A 24110-nucleotide genomic window follows, 5' to 3' on the forward strand; every position below is an offset into this window, starting at 1 on the left:
TAGCGATGTCCAGCACTGCTCTTTTCCAACGGCGCCACAATGTCCATGGTGATTCACCTAAAAGGTTCAGAGATAACAGAGAGAGGATGCAGGGGTGCCCTGCCCCACTGGGACCCAGCATTTGTCTTGATGGCAGATGGCACATGTGTTGCAGTGTGTTTGTACATCAGTGTAGAGTGTGGGCCAGTAAAATTGTGAGCTAATGCATACATATGTTTTCAGTTGGCCCAGTTGGCCAACCCATGGAACAGTGTGTGCAAGGTGCAGGACAAGAGGACGACAACATGATGGAACAATTAAACGCATAACATTATTAGTTTGGGGAGTCTCTGGGAGGACTCATGGCTCCCTCTGTCGTCTCAACAGAATTCCAGGCTGCCTCCTCCTCAGACACTGCCTGAAATTGGGATTGTGCTTGGGACCTTTCAGCGCTGTCTTGCTAAAGAGAAAATAAACCAGAAAATAATCCACCAACAATATATACTGGCAATAAACAGGTAGTTACAGTGTACAAAGGGGTTATGGGTTTGCTTGAGGCACTGCAGAAGCACTCTTGTGTCGACTTGGTAAACAAGTAATGTCTTTGGGTTTGTCTTTGGCATATATAGGCCAAACCCCACCTCTTTCTGAACCATAAGCTTCATCATAGGTAAGTATAACATTTAACATACACAGAGGTAACATCTGTTATAATTATCACAGAAACAAAATGACACAACAAGTGCAGTGTATGTGTATGAAGTAACCCGGAAATGGATTTGGACAGGGGAGAGTGCTGAAACGGGAGAATGTCCATGTGCCTTCATCAAACCCAGAACTAATCAAACCATTTGTGCCAGCCTGGATGGCAAAAACCAGGCTGGCACAAAACAAAATAAAGACTTTGTAAAAGAGCATAATAGGACCCCTTTAAAAATAATATTACAGGTTTGACAGAACTGGCTGGAAGACCTGCCAAAAGAGCAATGAACAATGAGGTGTGAAGCATATTCAGAAAGAAAGGGCCTGATCTTCCTGATGTTGAATAAAGCAAATCTGCAGGACTGGGAAGTTTCAGCAACGTGGTCTGAGAAAGTCAGCTGATCATCAATCACAACTCCAAGGTTTCTGGCTGTTTTAAAGGAGTTATGGTTGATGTGCCTAACTGGATGGTGACGAAGTGATGGGTTTGCTGAAATCACAAGCAGTTCTGTCTTGGCAAGGTTGAGTTGAAGATGATGGTCCTTCATCCAACAAGAAATGTTTGTTAGACAAGCTGAGATGCGAGCAGATATTGTCGGATCATCAGGATGGAATGAGAGGTAGAGTGTCATCAGCATAGCAGTGATATGAAAAGCCATGTGTCTGAATGACCGAACCTAGTGATGCCATATAGACAGAGAAGAGGTCCAAGAACTGAGCCCTGAGGTACTCCAGTAGCTAGATGTTGTGTCTTCGATACCTCACCTCTCTAAGATACCTTGAAGGACCTAAGAGGTAAGACTCAAACCACTGGAGTCCGGTTCCTTAGAAAACCTTTGCCAAAAGGGTTAACAGGAGGATCTGGTGGTTAAACCGGTCTGTAGTTAAGGGTGGGTTTCTTTAGTAGTGGGGTTATACAAGCTTGTTTAAATGTAGAGGGTAAAACACCTGTGTGCAGGTATAACTGCAGTAGAAATAGCTTGAAGGAGGTGAGATGAAAGAGAATCAAGTGGACTAGTAGTAGGATGATTAGAAAGGAGATTATAGACTTCTGTTTCAGAGAGTGAAGAAAAGAATGTGAACGAGTGTATGTTTGCAGGTAACATGTGCTTGGTAGATTGTGGTATGGAAAATTGTATGCTGATGGTTTTGTTTTAGTTATTGAAGAACGTGGCAAAGTCGTCAGCTGTTACAATATTTGTCAGAGTTAAGCCGAGTTCAGACTGCACGATTTTCAAAGCAATCGCGTCACAGATGTTTTCACACTGCATGACTATCTGGGGTAGCATTCTGTCGCTGCTGTGTTCACACTGCACAATGGATCGGCGACAGGGTGTTTCACACTGCATGACTTTACAATAGGAAGAATCGCCGACAACTTTGTCCAGGTCAGCAAACTACGTCTCACAACCAATCACACGCGAGAAGTGACATGGAAACAACGCGAGGTCAGGATGTGCAAGTTCTCACATGAGACTGGTATTATTATAAAACAGAAGCTTGTCATACAAATAGCATGTGCACTCATTTGCAGCGAAAAGAAAAGAAGCCGAAGCTATTCTTGTTGATACTGTGGTCTATACCTTCGTAACTCCTCCCCTAACTTCCCGCTGGCCTGGATGTTGCTGTCTCATTGGCTGTAGGTAATCGCCGATGTGATTTTCAGTCAGATCACCTTTCACACGGCATGATTTTGAATCGCCGACAGGTCCAGATATTTAGCATGCCAAATATCTCACGGGTGTCGGCGACACGTCGGCGATTCTCTCAGATCGCGTCTTTGATAGTTCACACTGTGTGATTGTCACTCACGTGAACGAGCACCGATTTGCCTGTGATTTCGGGCATTTGTCGGCGATTTCTCAAAACCTGTCGGCGAGTCAAAATCGGGGCTAAAATCATGCAGTCTGAACTAGGCTTTACATATTTGTATTTTTGGCACCCTCAGATTCCAGATTTTCAAATAGTTGTATCCCACCCAAATATCCTAACAAACCACACATCAATGGAAAGCTTATTTATTCGGCTTTCAGTTGATGTACAAATCTCAATTTCAGAAAATTTACCCTTATGACTGGTTTTGTCGTCCAGGGTTATACACACACACACACACACACTTATTAATATATATTAAATTTTTCTGCCTAGAAATCGTGCTTCATTAATTTACTGTATCAACGAATTTGATGGCATGATGCCAGACTGTGTCTAAGGCTATATTTCTGCAAAGCTTTGACATAATGACACCAAACTTTGTGTATGCCATTGTCACCTCACCCTGACTGCACCACCATCAATTTGGTACCAGCGCCACTGTCACACACTTGCAGGGGCGAGGATCCAGAGAGACACAAAGACAGGAGTACACAAAATAACATGGATTTATTAAATAAACAAAGAACAGAAATCCAGGGACGTAGAGACATTAATACCAGACAATGGGAAATGGGAACAATGGACTATTTAAACATACTCAAAGCGGAGTGGTCAATAAACAAGACAGGTGTACACAATCTAGGATAACGAGGGGGAAATCAAAATAAGGGCAAGGCTAAATCAAATAAACACTGAACCAAAGGCGGAGACAAAGGAACAAACCAAATCAATGGGAACACAGGGGGGAAAACACTAGGAAAACACTACAAAACAGACCACAATACTGACAGCCACTTATTGGTCAAATTTGATTCAGGTTCTGTTTCAAGTTCAGGTTACTTTTATTGATACCCTTAAGTAAATTAGGTTGCTGTGAACAAGTTCAGAACTGAATCTTCTAGTGTATGATTTTCCATAATCTTACCAGTCTTTCAATGATTTTCATGAAATCATATGTAAAAGCAACCGGTCTGAAGTCATTTAAAGTTTTGGGGCAGCTAGGTTTCAGAACAGGTACAATCGGGGACTCTTCGGTACATGCTGTACCTGTAGAGAAAAAAATTATATGAAAATATAATGAATTACATGACTCAATTGTTTTGCAGTTCTTTAAGTAAATGTCCACGGATGTTGTCAAGTCATTAAATTCAGATTTAAGATTCAAATTATGTCATTGAATTGATGGAACAATAAATAATGATTAGTAACTGATTATAATCATTCAAAAGAATAATTCAACTCCTTTACAGGGAAGACATTTATCCCTTTTTTGGGGGAAAGCAAGAGACCCGGATAATGAATGGGGGCTCTGGCCAAAAAAAGGTTGAGAAATGCATATTAACAGATTATAGTTACCTGCACAATTTACATTTGACATGAATAAAAGACTTGTCTTCACATTATGTTTGAAATGTTTATCTCTGCAAATTACAAGTGTATTTTTTTTATTTTTTTTTTTTGCTAGTACTAGTGTATATTTAAGATCATAATTATGAGCCATCTTGGTAAATATTAACAAAAAAGTATATTGTAAATGCTGTATAATGAATGGGAGTTTTATATCAGGTTTGAGTTGAACACTTGATGCTCAGTGTCAAATTTAATCAATTATTGCTAATCTGTTAACTCCATTATTTGTCATTTTCAGGTGATGAAGATTCCTTATCAGATTCAGGATGTTTGAGAATCTTGCTGTTTGGAAGGACAGGAAGTGGAAAGTCTGCCACAGGAAACACTATTTTTGGAAACTATGAGTTTCACAGTGAAGACAGTTCACGTTTGGTGACCACTGTTTGTCAGAAGGGAGTTGGTGAAGTTGATGGTAAATCAGTAGCTGTTATTGATACTCCAGGACTCTTTGACCCGACACTAACAACTGAACAAATACAGGAAGAAATAATGAACTGTATTTCACTGTCGGCACCTGGACCACATGCAATCATCATTGTGCTGAGTGTGGGAAAAATCACCAAAGAGGACACCTTAGACACCATAACGAAGATCTTTGGTTCAAAAGCAGCCGATTTCTGCATTGTTCTATTCACTAGAGGAGATGAACTGAAAGGACAAACAATAGAACAATATGTAGAGAGATGTGATGAACTCAAGAAACTGATCAGTGACTGTGGAAACAGATTCCTGACTTTTAACAACACAGAAACACGATATCAAACACAAGTTACTCAGCTGTTCAATATGATAGACGAGATGAATCAATCTAATCAGAGCAGATATTTCACTAATGAGCTTTTTAAGGAGGCAGCAATCCCCATTGAACAGAGAATGGACATGATAGAAGAGAATGAAAGACAAAATCTCACTCAAATTAAAGAATTACAAGCAAAATATGACACTGTAATCAACAGCATGAGAAAGAGACTGGAGAAGAAGAAACAAAAGATAGATGAGGAAGGAGAGAAACTGAAAAACAAGTTTAGAGAACAAGAGGAAACACTCAGGAGAGAGTTTGAGGAGAAAGAAAAATCAGAGCAGAAGAAACGAGAGACAGAGGATCAGAAACGATCAGAAGAGGAGAAACAACAAAGAGCTGAATATGATCAGATAATAGAGGAGAAGAAGAGAGAGATTGAAGATCAGAGAATACAGTATGAAAAACAGCTAAAAGAAATAGAAGAAAATATTAAAAAGAGAGAAGAAGCATATAAACAAGATCAAGAAACAATGAAAAATTATCATGAACACATCATGGCAGAATTAAGAAAAAAACAGGAAGAGGAAATAGAAAAAAATTATTTAAAGGAACAAATGAGGAAGAAACAAGAAGAGAAAAAGAGAGAAGAATGGAAGAGAAAAATAAAAGAGGCTGAAAATGACAAAGAGACTCAAGAGGAATTTAAACGACAGCAGAGAGAATGGGAGGAAGAGAAGAAACGACAGATGAGAGAACGAGAGGAAGAGGAAAGGGAGAGAAAAGAGAAACATGAAGAACAGCTAAGAGGAAAACAAGAAGAACTGGAGAACAAGAGAAAGACATATGAAAGAGAAAGGGAAGAAGAACAACAGATGACGGAGGAGGAGAGAGAGAAACAGAAGAGAGAGAGAGAACAGAAGACGAGAGAAAATGAAGAAAAGATAAATGAAATGAAAATACATTATGATCAGCTGGAGAGAGAGAGAAAAGAGGAGTGGAGAAGAAGAAAGCAAGAGGATGAAGAGAAACGAATGGAGAAGAGAAAGAGATGGTTGAAAATGATGGAAGATCTGAAACAAGAGCTGGATGAGATCAGGAGAACAGAAGGAGTGGAGAGACAAAGAATAGACAGAGAAGAAAGAGAGTGTGAGGAAATGAAACAGAAACGTAAAGATGAAATAGAGAAGATGAAGAAAAAACATGAAGATGAAGCCAGAAAACAAAGAGAAGAACTGAATGATTTCAGAGAGAGAGTAGATCAGCAAGTTCAGGATCTCATAGAGAGACTTGAAGAACTAAATGAAAAGAAAAAGGAGCTAGGAGATAGTCAGTCATGTCATGTCATGTGAAACAATTCAACATTGTTGATCTGAATAACTGACAATTAACTGGTCTTTTGTATTACATGTGAAGGGTATTTCTGTATTTCTCTTTCTCTCTATGGAAGGTAATTGTGAGTTTTTACCAAACAATTCGATTTTTTTCTTAAAAAAGCAAGTTTGTATTTGGAAAAGAATAACATGTTCTACGGAGCCACTAAAGGGACAAGGTTAGCCGCTTGCTAGCGTAGCCTGTTTTTGACAGCACATTCAATTTCACTAACCACATAAACAGTAAGGAGAGATGACTGATAGATCGTTGCCGATTGATTTGCAGATCCTGAGCACCACTGACAAACTCCTAATCTTGCAAAATGTGGCATAAGTACCGCCGCTCAGTAGTAAACACAGTATACGATTGTGAATCGAAACTGAAAGTAAAGCACGAGCACAGGCTCAAAAGTGTTTTTAATGATCTACATATTAATCCGCTTGTTAAGTAATGCGTGTCCAACGAATTCTGTTTCTGGGTCCAAGCCTCAACTTCTTTCCCTTGAGAATACTATCTCAACTGGCGTTTATGAGCACTGTTTATTCATATTAAACATTTATGGTAAACGTTTTCAAACCTACTGTGTACACGACAGTCACCGTGCTTACAGTTTTTATATTTTTATATTTATATTTTCATTTGCTGGCAATCTGGGGTTTTGGTATGGAGTTAAAGTGGAGGATTTTTTGGTAGTATTATATCACATTGTATGTGTATATTAGCACCGTTTGTTGTTTTCTCGTGGCATCTGATAGAGCGTTTGGACACGGAAGCAGTGACACGTGACGTCAGACTTAACAACCGAATGGGGCACGTCGCATCGTAGCTTCTCTATGTGTATCTTGAATGCATCGAGATATCTCATTGGACTCAGTTATGAAGATGCACATCCCTAATAGGGGGTAAAATATGCATTTTTAGGTTGGGTTCCCCTGTTAAATTCCAGAGGCCAAATATCACGTTATTGGGGTCGCTTAAGGGTGTACTCCCACTAGGCAGTTTGAACTGTGCCCGAGTGCGTTTCGTTTGACCACCAAAGCGCGGTTCGTTTGACTAGTGTGAGTGCTCCGAACCGGGCGCGGCTCGTTTAGCCGTCCCTGGCCCGCTTGGAAGAGGTGGGCCAGAGCACGGTTCAGTTGGACTCGGGCGCGGTTCGCATGCAGTGTGAGCGCTAACCGTGCTGAAGCATGGAACAGGACGCGTGATGTCACGCTTTTGCGAGGTAATCGTCGTTTTTGTAGTCCGTAATCAAAGCTGCAAAGTCATTGCTGCACTTCAGCTGGTAATTGAAAACCTCCTCATACAAGCAGCACGATTGCGTGAAAATTGTCGTGCCACAAAGGCGATAGACCTGTTTAACTATACGCTATGAGAGGGCTGTGGACCACCGAGGACCAAACGATTTAAAATAATTATCCACAAAGTAAGCTATTTTGCGTTCAGCTTGAGCGTTGCTCTTCCTGTTTATCCTGACACCATCGCAACATAAAGACATAAGCGTGTTCCAGCACGAATGCTGAAACCCTATGTGAGTGCAGGCCAGAGGGGGAGTGGGGAGGGGGGACAATCGTACTCGGGCCCGGTTCAGGGCAACCGTGCCTAGTGTGAGTACACCCTAAATCTGCGGACGTGAAAAACAACCCGCTGCAACAGAGTTTAAGTAGCCCAATTCTGTGGGAAAACCACAGACTTGGCAACACCCTTGGAATACCCAATAAGCTCCCCTAGAGGACACTCTATCCTATACCATTGCCACAAATTTCATTTCCCATAACCCCTGCCTAGGAACTAATATTTAAACTCCACCTGTTTCCAATCAGGAGAACCGTTTAAGTAGAACATTCTCACCCACACATTGCTGAGTATTGTTAGTATGTTTGCATCTTTATTCCTAGCCATCCGTTGTTCCCCCTGCTTTCCCATGTATCTTGGACTATTAACCTGTTTTTTTCATGATCGTTTACTGCCTGCCCTGACTATGACATGTTATATGGATTACTCTTTTGTCTCACCCTGAATATTGTTGTTTTGCTGGTGATTGACCCTGCCTGTCTGGCTGCGTTTTTAAATAGCCTGCACATGGATCCAACTCTGTTGTCATGCTTCCTACGTTACAGAATACTTGGATCCATCGGCTTTGTGTCTTTCCAGGTTAGCCATGGACCCAGTTGACCAGCTACTATGTCTTCAGCAATGAGACTCTTACGTTCATCAGTTCTGTGAGTTGTCCCTTCAAGTGCCATATGATGAAATCATATTAAGAGACATTCTCCGTTATGGACTCAGTGAGCCAACAAAATCATGGTTACCTGGAGGGGAATTTAACTGTAGTTTGAGGGACTTGATAGACTATGTGCTGTTGTTTTGTAGTTCTCCTTTCACTGTGGGAGAAGCAGAGGACTGTGTTAAAAACCCATGGTCTCATTTTAAAGAAAATGTATTGTTACTATTGTTGAAGTTAAAAAAAGTACCAAATAAGTTATAGAGGTTTGAGTGTGTAAAAATGATTTATGAAATATATATGTCTCAGCCTTTTGTTTAGGCAGCAGAAGCATGCTAGTGGGTTTGATGTTGATACTTTATTCAGACATCAGAATACAAATTTGGCTTCTTTGTTTTATTTGCCTTTGATAATGCTCAACAAAACATAGATTAAAGGTACCATAAGAATGGAAAACTGTATTTACCTTGGCATAGTTAAATAATAACAGTTCAGTACATGGACATGACAGACCGTGAGTCTTAAACACCATAGTTTCCTCCTTCTATAAATCTGGTGTTTGCAAAAGACCACTGAAGAATAGGTCAATTCCAACATAACACCGACTATTAAGCAATAGTCGTGATCGTTAATAGTTACGCCCCCAACATTTGCATAGTCCAATCATCAGACGTTCTGCAGATAGGCTATTATGAAAAAACAAAGCCAGGACAATAGCGAAAATGGCAGATTACGGGAATAAATGTTATGTTCCTGGTTGTGCAGGGGATGTTAAGCGCAGGGATGCGTCAGTGTCTGTACAGAAAGGCAAGGAAAACAAATAAAGCGATCTAATAAAAGAAGGCGAGACACTAAAGGGACATGGTTAGTTAGCTTCTTGTTAGTGCTAGCCTGTTACATTGCAGTACATAAAATTTCACTTACCACATAAACATCACTGATGACAGTATCTAAACTTGTCAAATGTGGTAAGTACTCCCGCTGTAGTATAACGTTACACAGAGCATGTGTGATCGCCGATCTCAAAAGTGAAACTAAAAAGTTACTGTGCATTCAAAACGTCAGTTTCAATGCCACGCATATTAATAGTGGCTTGAGCTCCATGATTAAATATATATTTTCCTCCATGTGTTTCCTTACTGGTGTGTGAGAGTGATCCGCTCTGTGAGACAGCCAATCAGAGCAGAGCTCATCATTATTATTCGCGAACCTTCCAAATAAGGTAATAACAGACCATTTCATTCTAGGGACAAATCCTAGGGTTGTAAATGGACCTGTAAAACCGTTTCTGGAGAATTTTTGCCCTTACGCAAGCCATATACCTTCTGTGTAGATATCAGAGAACAATTTAAAATATTGTACAAATGCATTCTATGGCACCTTTAAGGTCAAGATATAAATGATACAAAACTAAATTTGTTCTAAACAAAATAATTAATGTATGAAGTGGTCAAAAATTATGTCTGACCTGTCCCCCTATCTTCCGGAATCTTGCCGTCCAATTCCCACACCCTTTATGACGTTTACAATTCTCTTTAGCAATGAACAGAAAACTCAAACAATATAATATAATATTTAAACATATTGGCAACAAATGGCTACAATATGCTGGCCCCTAATTGTTGTTTTCCAGTCAATTACCATAACATATCTGAAGTAGCCATGATCAAACATTCATAATTAATGTACCTTATTTACAGCTCATAACCACAGCCAGTACATATAGCACATAGAGTTCATTACAGTTTCATTATTTTGTTCCAAAAGTTATTTCATTATTATAATGTCCATATGGTTTTCCTTTGGTTTAAAAGTACTGTAGAAAGTTGTATGTGCATTCTTCAGCAGAACAGTGTAAGTTTTGAGCAGGTGGGGTGCATTGTCAGTAGTGTGAAAGTTAAAACTAAAGTTTTCTACTCAGTAGAATCAGAGTTAAACTTCTATCAGTAGGCTTAGCTTGTTAACTGGACGTTCCAGTTCACTTGTACATGTCTTAATGCACACACTTCGTACGAATCCTGTGGAGCCTGACATTTCTTTTGTTACACGTCCCAAAGGTGTCACGGTTCAAACAAGGAGGTCTGGGTCCAAATGCAGGTGAGAATGATTTAATGATAATATAACAAAATAAACAAACAAAAAGGCCAACACGGCACAAACTAAGAACTCGAACACAAAATAAACAAAGAAAACCCCCAGCCCCGATCATGACAAAAGGCCACAAACTTCTGGAAGTATTTTCGTCCATTGCAAGCACTAAATCCCCAACCTTCAAGTTTTGACATGTTTTACTCCACTTTTGTTGCTTCTGCATTAAGACAAGATACTCCCTTGTCCATCTTTTCTAAAACAGGTCCACCATGTATTGGACCTGCCTCCAACGTCTACGAATATAGAGATCCTCCTTTTTTGAATAGTCCTGGAGGTAAAACTGGATTGGATCTTAGTTGAAGAATGTGGTTTGGGGTAAGTGCTTCAAGATCATTTGGGTCATCTGAAGATGGTTTAATTTGATGATCCTTTAATATTGCCTCCACCTCACAGAACACGGTAAGCAAAGATTCCTCATCCAATACGTGCTGTCTTACCACTGAACAGAGCACTCTTTTGACCTCCTGCACCAAACATTCCCAGACTCCACCTTGATGTGCTCCATGAGGCAGGTTAAAAGTCCACTTTATTCCTTCCTGTGCAAGAGAGCTTTAGATTTTATTTTGATTCAGTTCTTTTGAAGCTTGATTTAATTCACGGTTACTACTAACAAAGTTAGTTCTATTTCTCCGACCTGAATTCTTTGACTTGCCCTCTGCAACATATGAATCTTCAAATTGGATTTATGCAAGAATTAGTGTCAAGAGCAGTGATGGGCAAGCTACTTGGAAAATGTAGTGAGCTAAGCTAACAGTTACTCTTCATTAAATGAAGCTTAACTACACTAAAGCTACAGCCTTGGGTAATGTAGCAAGCTAAGCTACAGCATCATGGCAAAAGTAGTTCACTACATCTAAGCTATTTTTAAAAATTTCATTTTTCTATTGAACCAACATCATACAAAGTCAGTGCTCTCTCAGTGATCAATTAAATTGTCAGTCATACAGGCATACAAGTTCAGTTTAATTGTTTATTCAACCACTCTTCCAAACCAATTTGGCAACAAAAATCTGTATCATGTACAGGCCTGGATTTATCTCATATTCTGGGGGGTTGAATTCTTTCTTGAAAAAAATAAAAACAAAAAAGCAATGGCACCAGTTTCACAATATTAAAAGAATAAAACAGGGAAAACACAAAATTTGTAAATAAAATAATTTTATACATATTATTGAATAACATAGTCTATATATGAATGGGTGTTCGTCAACTGATTGCATGTCGTCAGAGTTTACAGTGTTGACAGCTTCGTAAAAAATAGCCTAATGGAAGCGCTGTAGATTTGTTGTATATAGCTATTAAAATATGACAGACCGCACAAAAACAGCACTTTAATTTACTGCCGTGTTTGAACAAAGATAGTGATTGATTTCATGAATACAGGAGCCTGATTTTTTTAATTGTCAGAATCTATAGTACATAACAAATACAAAAATAAAAACAAATCACAAACTTTTGCAGTCAAGACTGTGAATAAAAGACAAGTGTGGAATGTAAGCCAGATTTGGCCCAGACCCTGTTACTATCTGGAAAGCAAAGCTAAATTCTATTGTAAATTTGTTAACTGACAGTAAGAATATACAACCGAATCAAGCGGCTATTTTCGTTTGCAGAAGGTAAAACGCATTAACGTAAATTGTAAGTCTTTGAGAGGAAAAATTAAACCGACAGGTCACAGCGGCTAGGCCTATAAGTCACATTTTATTATATTCTGAAATAAACAGGCCTACATCGTAATGTTATGACATTATTTCCCTCACTCCACAACAAATCCTTTAACTTTAATCTTATTAAGAACAGAACAATGATGAAATAAATAAATAAATAAATTTGCCTAAACAATCCAAAACAAATTAAATGTGAAAGTAAAGTTGGGCTGATGTAGACTACCTCTCTTGCCACAAATACAAATGATCCATATCTGCAATGTATTTGAAGCAAAATTATTATGCATTGGGTAAGCTTTGTAGGCTACTTCATGCACGTCGACGGAAAATATCATGATGAGCAAAAATGTGCCAGGGGACCGGTGGTCATGCTGAACTGCATGTAATACACACTATTTAAATTGACTAGTGTAGCTTTTGGGTGACTGTGTTTTATTTTTCAAATGAACATAGTGTGCGCGTAAGACACGTAAAACACCAGCGCGACCAAACAGCTGAATATCATATTCTGTCATGTTGGTCATAGTAAAGGCATAATTTGCTACTGCAAAATCCAAAGCAGTTTGAAGTATTCGGAATATTAGCAAAGATTATTATAATTCGTTTAGACTAGAACACGGTTTCATTCTTATTTTGCTATGGAACCTGGTCGTTTTTTGTTTGTTTGTTTTTACTAACGAACCGAAATATTTTGCCTTTCGCCATGAATTTGACACCCACTCTCTGCCCATCTCGTACTTCTGAGTTTGAGATCTTCCCAGAGCACTAGCCTGCTTCAAATACTAAAATCAAGGCGCCCATCACTAGTTCTAATACTACGTTTTGCATTGCAGATTATAGTTTTCTGTTGCTATGTGGGCGCTCAGTTTTTTTCTGACATTTAGCTAAAATATCGACAACAAGTGTTAGACTAAGACACACTTTTCTCATCTCTTCGAATGCAAAAAAAAAAACATTAGCCTTTATAAATACAGTGCTGTGTTATAAATACAGAAAACATGTACTTTCAATCAACACTTCTTTATTTACCTCAAGTCTGCAAACACGCTGACATGCTTCAAACTGCGTGCCGCACTTCATTGACGAGAGAGGCGGGAGGAATAATACGGTTTGACTGACAGTTTAACGAGCCAATGGCATCACGAGGTTTAGTGGTGGTGGCGTTGCTTACTGACCCAGGATCAGTGATCCGTAGCAGTTATATTTCCGATTTGAGCTTAAAATATAGAACAATATATAGCTTGTAGCTTTTGTTGACGCTACCGCGTTACTTGATCAAAATAATAGCTTAGCTACTGAAAAGCTATTTGATTCAGAAAACAGCGACGCTACCACCACGCTACTGAGAAATGTAGTTAAGCTAGTAGCGTCACTACTTGTAGCGACGCTACTGCCCAACACTGGTCAAGAGTATGGCTCACCTCTAGATGGACTGCTCTACATGTTAAACAGGTAAAATGACACCATACCTGTTCCGCCCTCTTTTAACTTCGATTGGCCCAAAGTAGTCCGCTCCAGTATAGGTGAAAGGAGGAAGGTCGTCTGAGATTCTGTGACAGGAAGGTCGGACATTTTTTGCTCACCTGGCCTTCGAAATAGTCGCTTGCAAACTATACACTCTTTGATGATCTTTCTGCATGTGGTATCCAGTATTGCCGGCGTAGGGTAGACAACATGTGATTCCTTCCTCTGTGACCAACCTTTTTGTGTACATGCCGCAAAATGAGATTCGTCACAATATAAGTGTTCAACAGAATCAAATCATCCAGCCATCTCTGCCATGATTGGCTCATGTGCAGTGGAATGATCTCATCCCATCCTAACTTCTGTTTGCATAGCTGCTGCAGAATTAGCTTGGTGGGAAGGATGACTGGGGCCACAAAGCCTAAGGGATCATAAAGAGAACTAACAATGGATAGTATGCCACGTCTTGTCACTGAAACACAAAAAATGGTAATTACCTATTCTCTTCTCTAAATCTTCGGATTATGGTGGACACAGTGAATCTACTGATGTTTGGTTGTACCCTTTGTCCAGCCTCCCTCATGCTCATACCATGGACAAGAACATGGTCAATCACAGTAGCTCTGATTTCATCAGATATTACTGTTCTTTTTCTTCGCTGACCACCTCGACCACCTCGACCTCCTCTCACACGAACTCTTCCCATCTATGTTGTTGCCTGGCCAGACAAAATGTGGCCTGTGATGTGGATGAAGTCCTGTGGCCTGACCCAGTACGGAGACATGATGCTGAGGCTGAGTATTGCTATTTGTATATTTTTGTACTTTATTTTTACATGGGCTTACTGTTCACAAGTGGCAAACGCATAAGATTTCTGTTTGTTTTTACAAGTGCTACGTGTAAATGCACAAGATTTCTGTTTTGTCTTTTTGTACAAGTGCTAAATGCACAGGTTTTCTTTGTTTTGCAACATGCATTTGGCCTACAGTGAACAATAAACATTTATTTCTCCAGCTTCATTGTCCTGAGCATTGTGTTTTCTATTTTTCTACGTAGTGTTTAATGGCTGTTCAGTAGTGTTTTTAATTTTGATTGACTCGGGGCACGACTTGACAACATAGTTCAGTTTTGAGCACAGATTGAACTGTTTTGAGGTGAAAGTTTGGTTTTTCAAGAAGAGTCGAGATTTTGTGAATGTAGCTTGAAAATTGGGTTTTGTGTTCACAGTTTAGAGAAAAGGAGAGCTTTCAAGAAATGTCTCTTAGCAATTGAGAAAAACTGTAAAAATGACCTAACAGATAACCCAGTGGTGGGTTGATGTAAAACTGTAAATGTAAAAATGTTGCTTTAACCATTCTGGTAGTATGTGAATAATGATGTACCGTGTACAAATCTATTGAAAATGCTTTATTTCCATTAAAATTTCCATTAAAATTAAAAGTTGCTATATATAAGTTATTGGTTGCAATTGTGTTATTACTTACTTATTGCAGTAGGTTACTTCGGTTTATGTTTCTTGTTTGTCAATGCAATTGTACTTTGTAAATTGGTGACATTAAGTTGATGGAGCTGAAGTATTGAGTGCTGTAAAGACAGCAGGCTTGGGATATGCAACGGCTAAAATGTATAGTAATTAAAAGCATGTATCAACTGTTTCTAAATGACCGTCTTGCTTCACTGTCATTTCTCCCACAATAATGGAGGCTTGATTTTGTCCCAAAGCTGCAGGACATAAGGGAACTCCTCCTCCAAATACTCAATGATATTTGTTACAACCTTAAAAAGTTACTTTTAAAATGGCAAAACTGCAAACATACATCCAATAATAGCCAAACATGTATTGTCATATATGTATTACCATATTTATTCATATCCAAACAAGAATGTAAAAATATTGTTTGATGTCTGTTATATTTCAGTTGTGTCAAGTGTTGCAATAGTGATGGTGTTTGCATCATTATAGACAGATGTGGGGTGTTAATGTGAGTGAATCAATGATTTGTGAATTTCGAAAATAAAATCGTCTTTCGTGTTCAGCAGAAGAGAGAAACTCATGCAGGTTTGGAACAACATGAGGGTGAGTAAATGATGACAGAACTTTCATTTTTTGGGTGAACTATCCCTTTAAGTGTGCGTGTGGCGCTTGTCAGTACATAATGTAAAATATAATCATTTGACATGAAATTGCCTTCACAGACTGTAAACAACACATTCGTGTACTTCGGTCCTATTATGAAACATTATAGCGACACCCTCTGGATGAATTACGCAAGGACACAAAACCTCCGCCAAAAGTGCGTCTGCGTTGGTTCAGCAATTATTGTCAAAACATACTGAGGTTAATCGTAAGATAGAGCTGCGACCTAAAAATTCCATCTAAATCATTTGTATATTTAAAAACAAAATTATTTCTATGAGTTTGTATCTGCTTATTCAATTCATGGGAACCATTACAGAAACAGCATCTTCCGTATTTTACTTCTGGTTTAAAGAAGTATATGGCCAAGTTTCATTTCAATTTAAAAAAAAGAAGTCAGGCCGCAAGTCAGCTCTCGTCTATCAGTGTTTTTCTTTCTATTTCGATTAGTTTTGCTGTTAAAATGGCGTCAGGTAAGAATCAAATTAAATAAATATATATACAGCAACGTTTCCTCGATTTATTATTTATTTATGAAATATTAGCCAACAAAAGACAGTTGTTTAGTTGTTTATTTTGTTGAATGATATTTCACTGGGCTCTTACATTTATCTTTAATCGTATAATTGAACACCAGGAAGAAACTACACTTCTGCATGAGGTTATAAATCCTTTATAATGGCTAACACTTCTGTTGTCTTTCTCTGTATGTGTGTGTTTTTCTTCTCTAGCAGCAGCAGGTAGACATAGTCCAGATCTTGTTCGTCCTAACAGTAAGTAAATTAAATCATTGGCAGTAATATTAAGATGTCAAAAATGTATGTGTTGTAATATTGTGATGTAACAGTGAAAGTATAGTTTACCCAAAAATGAAAATAATTGTGTCCCAGTACGTTGAGATTTGATTTTATAATTTATAATAGAATTTATAATGTTAAAAAAACTGTGAATGTAAATTACTTGCATATGTGTGGCTTTCCTAAAACTGTATACTTACTAAATACTTATGTTGTGTGAGAATTTTTTTTTTTTTTTTTGGCTATTTTATTTTAATTGGCTATTCTATCGTCTCTGTAAAGCCAAAGCCTAAAATATAATGAAAAAAAAGTGTAATTCATACTTAAGTTATAGTCATGTCATGTGCATGTTTCTGTTTTGGTTCCTGTTTTCTCTTTATTTGGTTTATTTCCTGTTCTGCTTTCCCGCTCTCTTTCTGTTGTCATGATTACACATTAGCTTTCACAGGTGTTTATCATTATTTCCCTTTGCTTAGTACTTAAGCTGCTATCTTTCAAGTTCAGGTTGTCCATTCTCGTTAATGCATCAGTTATATGTTTCCTAATACTTTGTTGGGTCTATTGTTGAATATCATTTAAAAGAGACTTTTTTTTTAGACCTTCATTGCCGTCTTCATCTGTGGACACTATGCGTGACACATATAGAAAAATAATGCAGTAAACTGAATTTCATAAAATAAAGGTGGATAATGCTTTTCACCTTCATTCTCCAAAAAAGAGAAAAGCCACCATAAGGCCACGTGTCCACCAAAGTGATTTTAGCCCAGCTGAAGATGCCTTTATCACCTTTATTTATATAGCGCTTTATACAATGCTGATTGTGTCAAAACGGCAGGGCTTTGTCAAGCTAGTATAAAAAAAGAACACGCTTCCATTGAAAACAGCTGAAAAAATATGCCCAGCCTAAAAGTACCATAAAACGTATCATAGCTGAGATCTCATTTGTGCTTATTCATACATCACATTAGTGACACCAGACAGTACAGTACTCTTGATACAGTAGCCTAGAGCATGAAGAAAAAAAAAATCTCTGCAGATAACGTTATAGTATTAAAAAATGTCCATCTTTTATAATGTTCCTAAAGTTTCTTACATGTGTTACTCGATGCTTTATCATTACTTGTGTGAAATCTGGTAATTCTGTGGGATTTTTAATATGAGATTCTTCAGTGATGATTGTCCAGTGCTGTTTTATTGCATTGTTTGTGTTTGTGCTCTATTTCAGTGAGTGATCTGAGGATTGTTCTGCTAGGAAAGAGTGGATCAGAAAACAGACGAGTGGGAAACGCTATACTGGGTACAGCAGTGTTTGACAGAAAAACTTCATCTTTACAGCATCTTAGTGTGAGAATCAGTGGAGAGGTGGAGGGAAGACACATCTCAGTCATCAACACTCTCCTGCTCCAGACACATCTCTCAAATGATCAGATCACACAGGGAGTGAGAGAGTGTGTGTCTCGGTCTGCTCCAGGACCTCATGTGTTCATACTTGTACTGCAGTATAAGGACTTCAATGATAATGACAGACACAGAGTAAAATATGTGCTGAACCTCTTCAGCTATCAGGCCATGAAACACACTATAGTGCTGACTACTGATGAAGAGACACGCGGAGACATATTCACTTCAAAGAATAACAATATTAATGATTTAATAAAGGAGTGTGGAGGACATCTTCAGTTTGATATAGTAAACCCAGGATGGCACTCTGAGTTGTTTAGAAGGACAAAAGAGATACTCAAAGAAGGTGACGAATTTCTCATCTGTAACATGTATAAAGATGGAGGTGAAGGATCATCAGCTGATGAAGATCTGAGCAGATCTGGAGGTTCAGTCAGAGGAGACGACAAAGAGAAGAAGGAATCTGATCTCAAAAAGAGCACAAAAACAGCAAGTGACAGAGGTTTGTCAAAGTCTTTTTCTCAGGATAATACCTCTAAGAATATAAGCAAGAAATGCTTTTGAGTCCTTTAATAGTAGAGACAGGAAATGCCAGGGAGAGAATGGGAAACACTACTGTGTGACTTGCACTAGGATTCCTTTTGTTTGCCTGTTTTGTTTTGGTTCAAAGGCTTGAAAATCTAGATATTTTTAAATGAGGTATTAAGAGATAGACATTGTCTATTTTGTAACTGGATAGTAAAATCATCATTCCACTTTTGCTGTGCAAAAAGACAGCCTGGACATTCTGCTAAAAAGCCACTTTTGTATTCAGCAGAACAAAACATTCACATGTGTAAATGATTATATAATTTTCAGTTTTGGGTGAATTGTAAAATGCCGTGGTGTCAGTACAGACAGTCTGTATGTTGCCATTGATCCATACATAGAGATCAAATGCACCCAAACAGTAAGTTAGTCAACTACTGCAAGGTAACCTTCAGTTGATAGAGTAATCTAATCATATTTTACAATATGTGATATTTACCTGCACTAGCAAAATGAGCAAATTTTCAAAAATGATTTATCATTATTTTACATTCTCCATTAAAAGATCTTCAAAGTTATATATGATTTGTTGGATTCGGACAGAAATTGACAGAGTTACACCTGTTTTGAAGTCGAAAAAGTCAGCAAAGCCGGTTCTGAGACAAATCAAGTTGAAATTTTCTAAAGGTTCAAAAGCAAATCACCTAGCAACATTGCATTGTTCCCTCTCAGTCATTCACTCTGACGTAGAGACCTGCCCGCTCCTGCAAGGTTGTGTCCCACGCCCGCCCGCTCCCGCAGAAATATATGTTATCTCCTCCTGCTCCCCCCCGCGACATTCATGTTTGTCCCGTTCCCGCCCGCTAAAGCCAGCATAAAAGTAACCTATATCGATTTTTTCAGTACATCGATTGAATTTACATGAAACAGTTCTGTAACATCTCGTAAGTTTCACAAGACCTCAGCATAAACGTTCCCGATAAAATATTTGTTATATAGGCGAAGCATCAACTTTCACAAAACACTGTTATTCTTAACAGAAAAGCAAGCATGAGCTACTGCATGCGTGCATACATGGCAGAATGCAACACAAGCTCCTTTAAAGCTGACATCTCAGTACATACGCGATCTCATAAAGCTCTTATAACACAATGGAGATTATGCACAATTAATCTTTCACAATGTCTACACTTTGCATAGAATCATTTTATTTTCCCGCATCCCGCACACACACGAGTCTCTACTCGCCCGCACCCGCACTCGCCCATCAAGTTTTAGATAGGGATTTCTACAGCCCCTATTTCATCGTACCCAAGAAGAGCGGCAGGTTAAGACCTATCTCTATCCTGGACCTTCAAATTTTGAATCGGTCCCTATACAGGCTACCATTTAAAATGCTTACCTCAAAGCGTATTTTTTCATGCGTATGTCACAAGATCTGTTGTGCGAGCACAGAGACATGGTGCAATCTGGGTCTTTGGGTCGACTGGGAGAAGAGCAAGCCCTCCCCTGTGCAGAGCATCACTTTTCTAGTTATGGAGCTGAATTCGGTCAACATGATGGCATGCCTCATGAATGAGCACATAAAGGCAGTGTCTGAACTGCCTAAAATTCTTCAGGCAAAAGACAGAAGTCCCTCTCAAAATCTTCCAGAGGCTCCTGGGGCAGCCACAGCCATGGTCATGCTGCTCTGCTTGCTTCATATGAGACCGCTTTAGCACTGGCTACACAACCGAATCCTGAGATGGGCATGGCACCGTGGTACACTCTTGGTCGGTGTTACTACGAAGTGTCGCCGCCTCTCACATGAATCTGGTTTGCCGACCTCATGCTTCTCTCTACAGCCCCTCCCTGGTAGAACCCCCTGAGGAGGGACCTTGTTTTTCAGGGGATGGGCGTACTCAACATAACGTCTCTGTTCCCTCCTTCAGGGAATGGGGGTTACAGATGTAACCTAGATGTTTCATCCACTTCCTTCCTCAATATTAATTATTATTATTAATAATCACAATGTAGCCTTTTTATTTTATCTTATTACAATGAAATAGAAAAGTATATTGTTAAAAAAAATAAGAACAGATGAAAAAAACCCATCAACAACAGTAGAACAAATATACCAAAAAAAAAAAAATAGTGCAAATACTCAACGGTCAAACTTCACTTCACTGTGTTCATTACAAAAAAGATTATTAAGATTACAAAAGCAGTTCAATCAGGAGCAGCAATCTTTTCTTTTTTTGTTAGATTAACTTTAATGAAACAGACAGCCTATATACAGTAGTAATCCCTACTGTACTGCACAGATCTAACATATTACTACACATCAGATGTTTTTCCCCACCAGTTCCCTATTTAAGATATAACATATTATGTTTGTGTGAATAGCCTACTTAAATACTGTAAATCTGTGTATATGTATTTGTCAGGATTGTGCATTGGTGGATTCATATATCCGTCAGTGACAGTGCAAGCAGTGATCAGAGAACAATGTACTCCTCTCAGAAAATGTACAAATAAAGATAATTTGACAATTTTGAGCATTGGGATTGCTAGGCAAGGCTTTAAGGAACAAATTTTTGTGAAAACCTCAAATACGACCAAAATCTAAATTTTTCACTTTTTGGGCTGTAGCTCAAAATTAACCCATACACATTCTGACTCATTTTTGCACAAATAATAATTTTGCTGTTAAGAAAGTGAGCATTTGGTACCATAATTGAATATACTGTCTCTAAATATTGTTTCTGGGAATGTTAGAAAAATAAAATGTTCCACAAACCAAAAATTAGTGTTCTGTTTCCGATAAGATACATTTACAGACAATGTAACCCCCCCCCCCCCCATTGTCATCTAAGATGTTTGTTTTTATTTATTTTTTAGTCGTTATAAATTGTTTTTAAGAAAAACATTTTTTAGAAATGATATAATGGACTTCAAAGGTGCCAGCAAGTTTGAACATCCAAAATGCAGCATAGCTCTGCCAAGTGCATGCATACTCTGTGCAATCCTGGTCAAGACAGTTAGGGTATGTCAAAAAACTCCCATCTCATTTTCTCCTTAATCTTCTAAATCATTTTACGTTGCTGCAGAAGTACTGACCCAGTGTTTACAAAGTGAACATGAAAAAAAGGACAAACGGCCTTTACAAAAAAGGTAAAACAGCGATGTAGGGCAATTTTGAAGGAGTTCACACAGAGCATTTGAGGTTGAAAAGTATATACTTTTTTATAAATTGTTTTAGAAAATGACCGATCATTTTGTTATAAGACCCTTATTCCTCAGCTGGGATCGTTTAGAGCCCTTTGAAGCTGCTTTAATACTGCATTTAGGAAGTTATACATAATCTTTGATGATCTGGATAATTGAACATTTTAACTTGAATTTTAATGTTGTTTTTAGATTCAAGAGAAGATGATCTGAGGATTGTGCTGCTGGGAAAAACTGGAGCTGGGAAGAGTTCAACTGGAAACACCATCTTAGGAAGAGAAGTGTTCATATCAGATATTTCTCAAACATCTGTTGCTAAAGTGTGTCAGAAAGAGACAGATGAAATCAACGGCAGACACATTACTGTGATCAACACTCCAGGACTGTTTGATACTGATCTGACTAATGAGGAGATCCAGAGAGAAATCAGAAACTGCATCCCAATGATCCTGCCTGGACCACATGTGTTTCTCTTACTGATTCCTCTGGGACGATTCACTCAAGAAGAACAAAGAGCAGTGAAGATCATTCAAGATACATTTGGTGAGAAATCATTAATATACACTATAGTGCTCTTCACCCGAGGAGATGATCTGAAGAACAAAACCATTGAACAGTTTCTGGGAAAGCCTGGATCTGCTCTGAATCAACTGATTGAAGTGTGTGGAAACAGATTCCATGTGTTCAATAATAAAGAGACTGAAGACCGAACACAGGTGACTGATCTACTGCAGAAGATAGACAACATGGTGAAAGCAAACGGAGACAGTTACTACTCATGTAAGATGTTCAGAGAGATGGAGAGAGAGAAACAAGAAAAACAGATGAAGATACTGATGGAGAAAGTGGAGCAAGTGAAGAGAGAAAAAGAAGAACTGATGAATAAACATGAAGAAGAGAAAAAGATGATGGAGGAAGAAAGACAAAATTATAAGAAAGAGAGAAAGATATTAGAACAAGAATTTAGAGAAAGACAAGAACAATATAAAAGTGACATTAAAGAAAGAGAGGAACAAGAGAGAAAGATACGAGAGGAGCTGAAGAGAGAACGAGAGGAATGGGAGAAACAGAAACAACAGGAAAGACAAAGAAGAGAAGAAGAGGAGGAGAAATGGAGAAAGAAAGAACAGGCGATTTGGGATGAACATAATAAGAGACTTAAGCAAGAGAGAGAGAGAATGAAGACGATGATAGAGGAAGAAAGACAAAATCATGATAAAGAGAGAAAGAGAAGAGAAGAGGAATTTAGGGAGAGAGAAGAAGAATATAAGACAGAAATACAGAGAGAACGAGACGAATGGGAGAAACAAAAACAAGAAGCAAGACAAAAAAGAGATGAAGAGGAGAGAAGGAGAAAAGTAGAGCAGGAAACATGGGATGAGTATTATGAGAAACTTAAACGAGAGAGAGAAAGAAGACAGAGAGAGAAAGAAGATCTTCAGTTTAAACTCGAAGAAGAGAGAGAAAGAATGAAGACGATGATGGAGGAAGAAAGACAGAATCATACTGAAAGAGAAGAACAATATAAAAAAGACATCAAAGACATAGAGGATCAAGAGAGAAAGATACGAGAGGAGCTGAAGAGAGAACGAGAGGAATGGGAGAAACAGAAACTAGAGGAAAGACAACGAAAAGAAGAAGAGGAGGATAGAAGAACAAAGAAAGAACAGGCGATGTGGGATGAATATAATCAGAGACTTAAACAAGAGAGAGAGAGAATGAAGATGATGATTGAGGAAGAAAGACAGACTCGTGATCAAGAGAGAAAGAGAAGAGAAGAGGAATATAGAGAGAGAGAAGAACGGTATAAAACTGAGATACAAACAGAACGAGAGGAATGGGAAAGACAGAAACAACAGGAAAGACAAAGAAGAGATGAAGAGGAGGAGAGAAGAAAAAAGATAGAAAAGGAAACATGGGATGAATATTGAGAAACATAAACAAGAGAGAGAAAGCAGACCGCGAGAGAGGGAAGAACTTCAGATCAAACAAAAGACATTACAAAAATGAATTCCTTTGCCGTAAATAATTTCTGACCTCCCCAAAATCAAAATTTTCCAGTGACTGGTTACATATAAAATTTTTATTGGCCTAATGAAATTTCTGTGAAATTTTAGCAGTTGTATCAACAGTCTGTTAATTCTGGCCAAATCAGAAATATTATGTTAAGCCAATGTAAAAATTTGGTTTACCAAATAGTGTTGTTATTAAATAATTTACATTTGAATAGAAAATGTTTATTTTCCTGAAAGAAAAAAAAAAGTATTAAAAATACAATATAGCTGTAGCCTGGAAAAAATCCAGACCCTAATCTATTAAGATTTAGGGTCTGGCATCGAGCAATGAAAACTGCCGAACTATTATATGTAAGCCTGAACTCGTGAACTGATAGATTAAACTCTTGCCGTATCCAGTCGGCAAAACAGCAAAAACGTCCTTCTTGCAAAGGAACGATTCG

The 24110-nt window shown here is 38.3% G+C and overlaps 2 protein-coding genes across 2 annotated transcripts; both read left to right on the forward strand.

Moving 5' to 3' along the window:
* Nucleotides 1–4100: 4100 nt before the first annotated feature.
* LOC141337929 (uncharacterized) lies at nt 4101–6704 on the forward strand. Its single transcript, XM_073843505.1, has 2 exons — nt 4101–4122; nt 4205–6704. The coding sequence occupies exons 1-2, from the start codon at nt 4101–4103 to the stop codon at nt 6055–6057; spliced, it is 1875 nt and encodes a 624-aa protein (XP_073699606.1). The 3' UTR covers nt 6058–6704.
* A 9478-nt stretch (nt 6705–16182) lies between these two features.
* On the forward strand, nt 16183–23583 carry LOC141337930 (GTPase IMAP family member 8-like). The gene is made up of 3 exons (XM_073843506.1): nt 16183–16192; nt 17742–18419; nt 21845–23583. Exons 1-3 carry the CDS (start codon nt 16183–16185, stop codon nt 23581–23583), a joined length of 2427 nt encoding a protein of 808 aa, XP_073699607.1.
* The last annotated feature ends 527 nt before the right edge of the window (nt 23584–24110 follow it).

This window comes from Garra rufa, chromosome 7, assembly GCF_049309525.1.
Source record: "Garra rufa chromosome 7, GarRuf1.0, whole genome shotgun sequence".
NCBI lineage: Eukaryota > Metazoa > Chordata > Actinopteri > Cypriniformes > Cyprinidae > Garra > Garra rufa.

Bases quoted from the DNA above. Each gene is read 5' to 3' on its own strand.
- LOC141337929 (XM_073843505.1), top strand. From the start codon at position 4,101: ATGAATGGGAGTTTTATATCAG. The intron at 4,123-4,204 runs GTTTGAGTTGAA...TGTCATTTTCAG, and splicing joins GAATGGGAGTTTTATATCAG to GTGATGAAGATTCCTTATCA.
- LOC141337930 (XM_073843506.1), top strand. The intron at 18,420-21,844 runs GTTTGTCAAAGT...TGTTGTTTTTAG, and splicing joins AAAAACAGCAAGTGACAGAG to ATTCAAGAGAAGATGATCTG.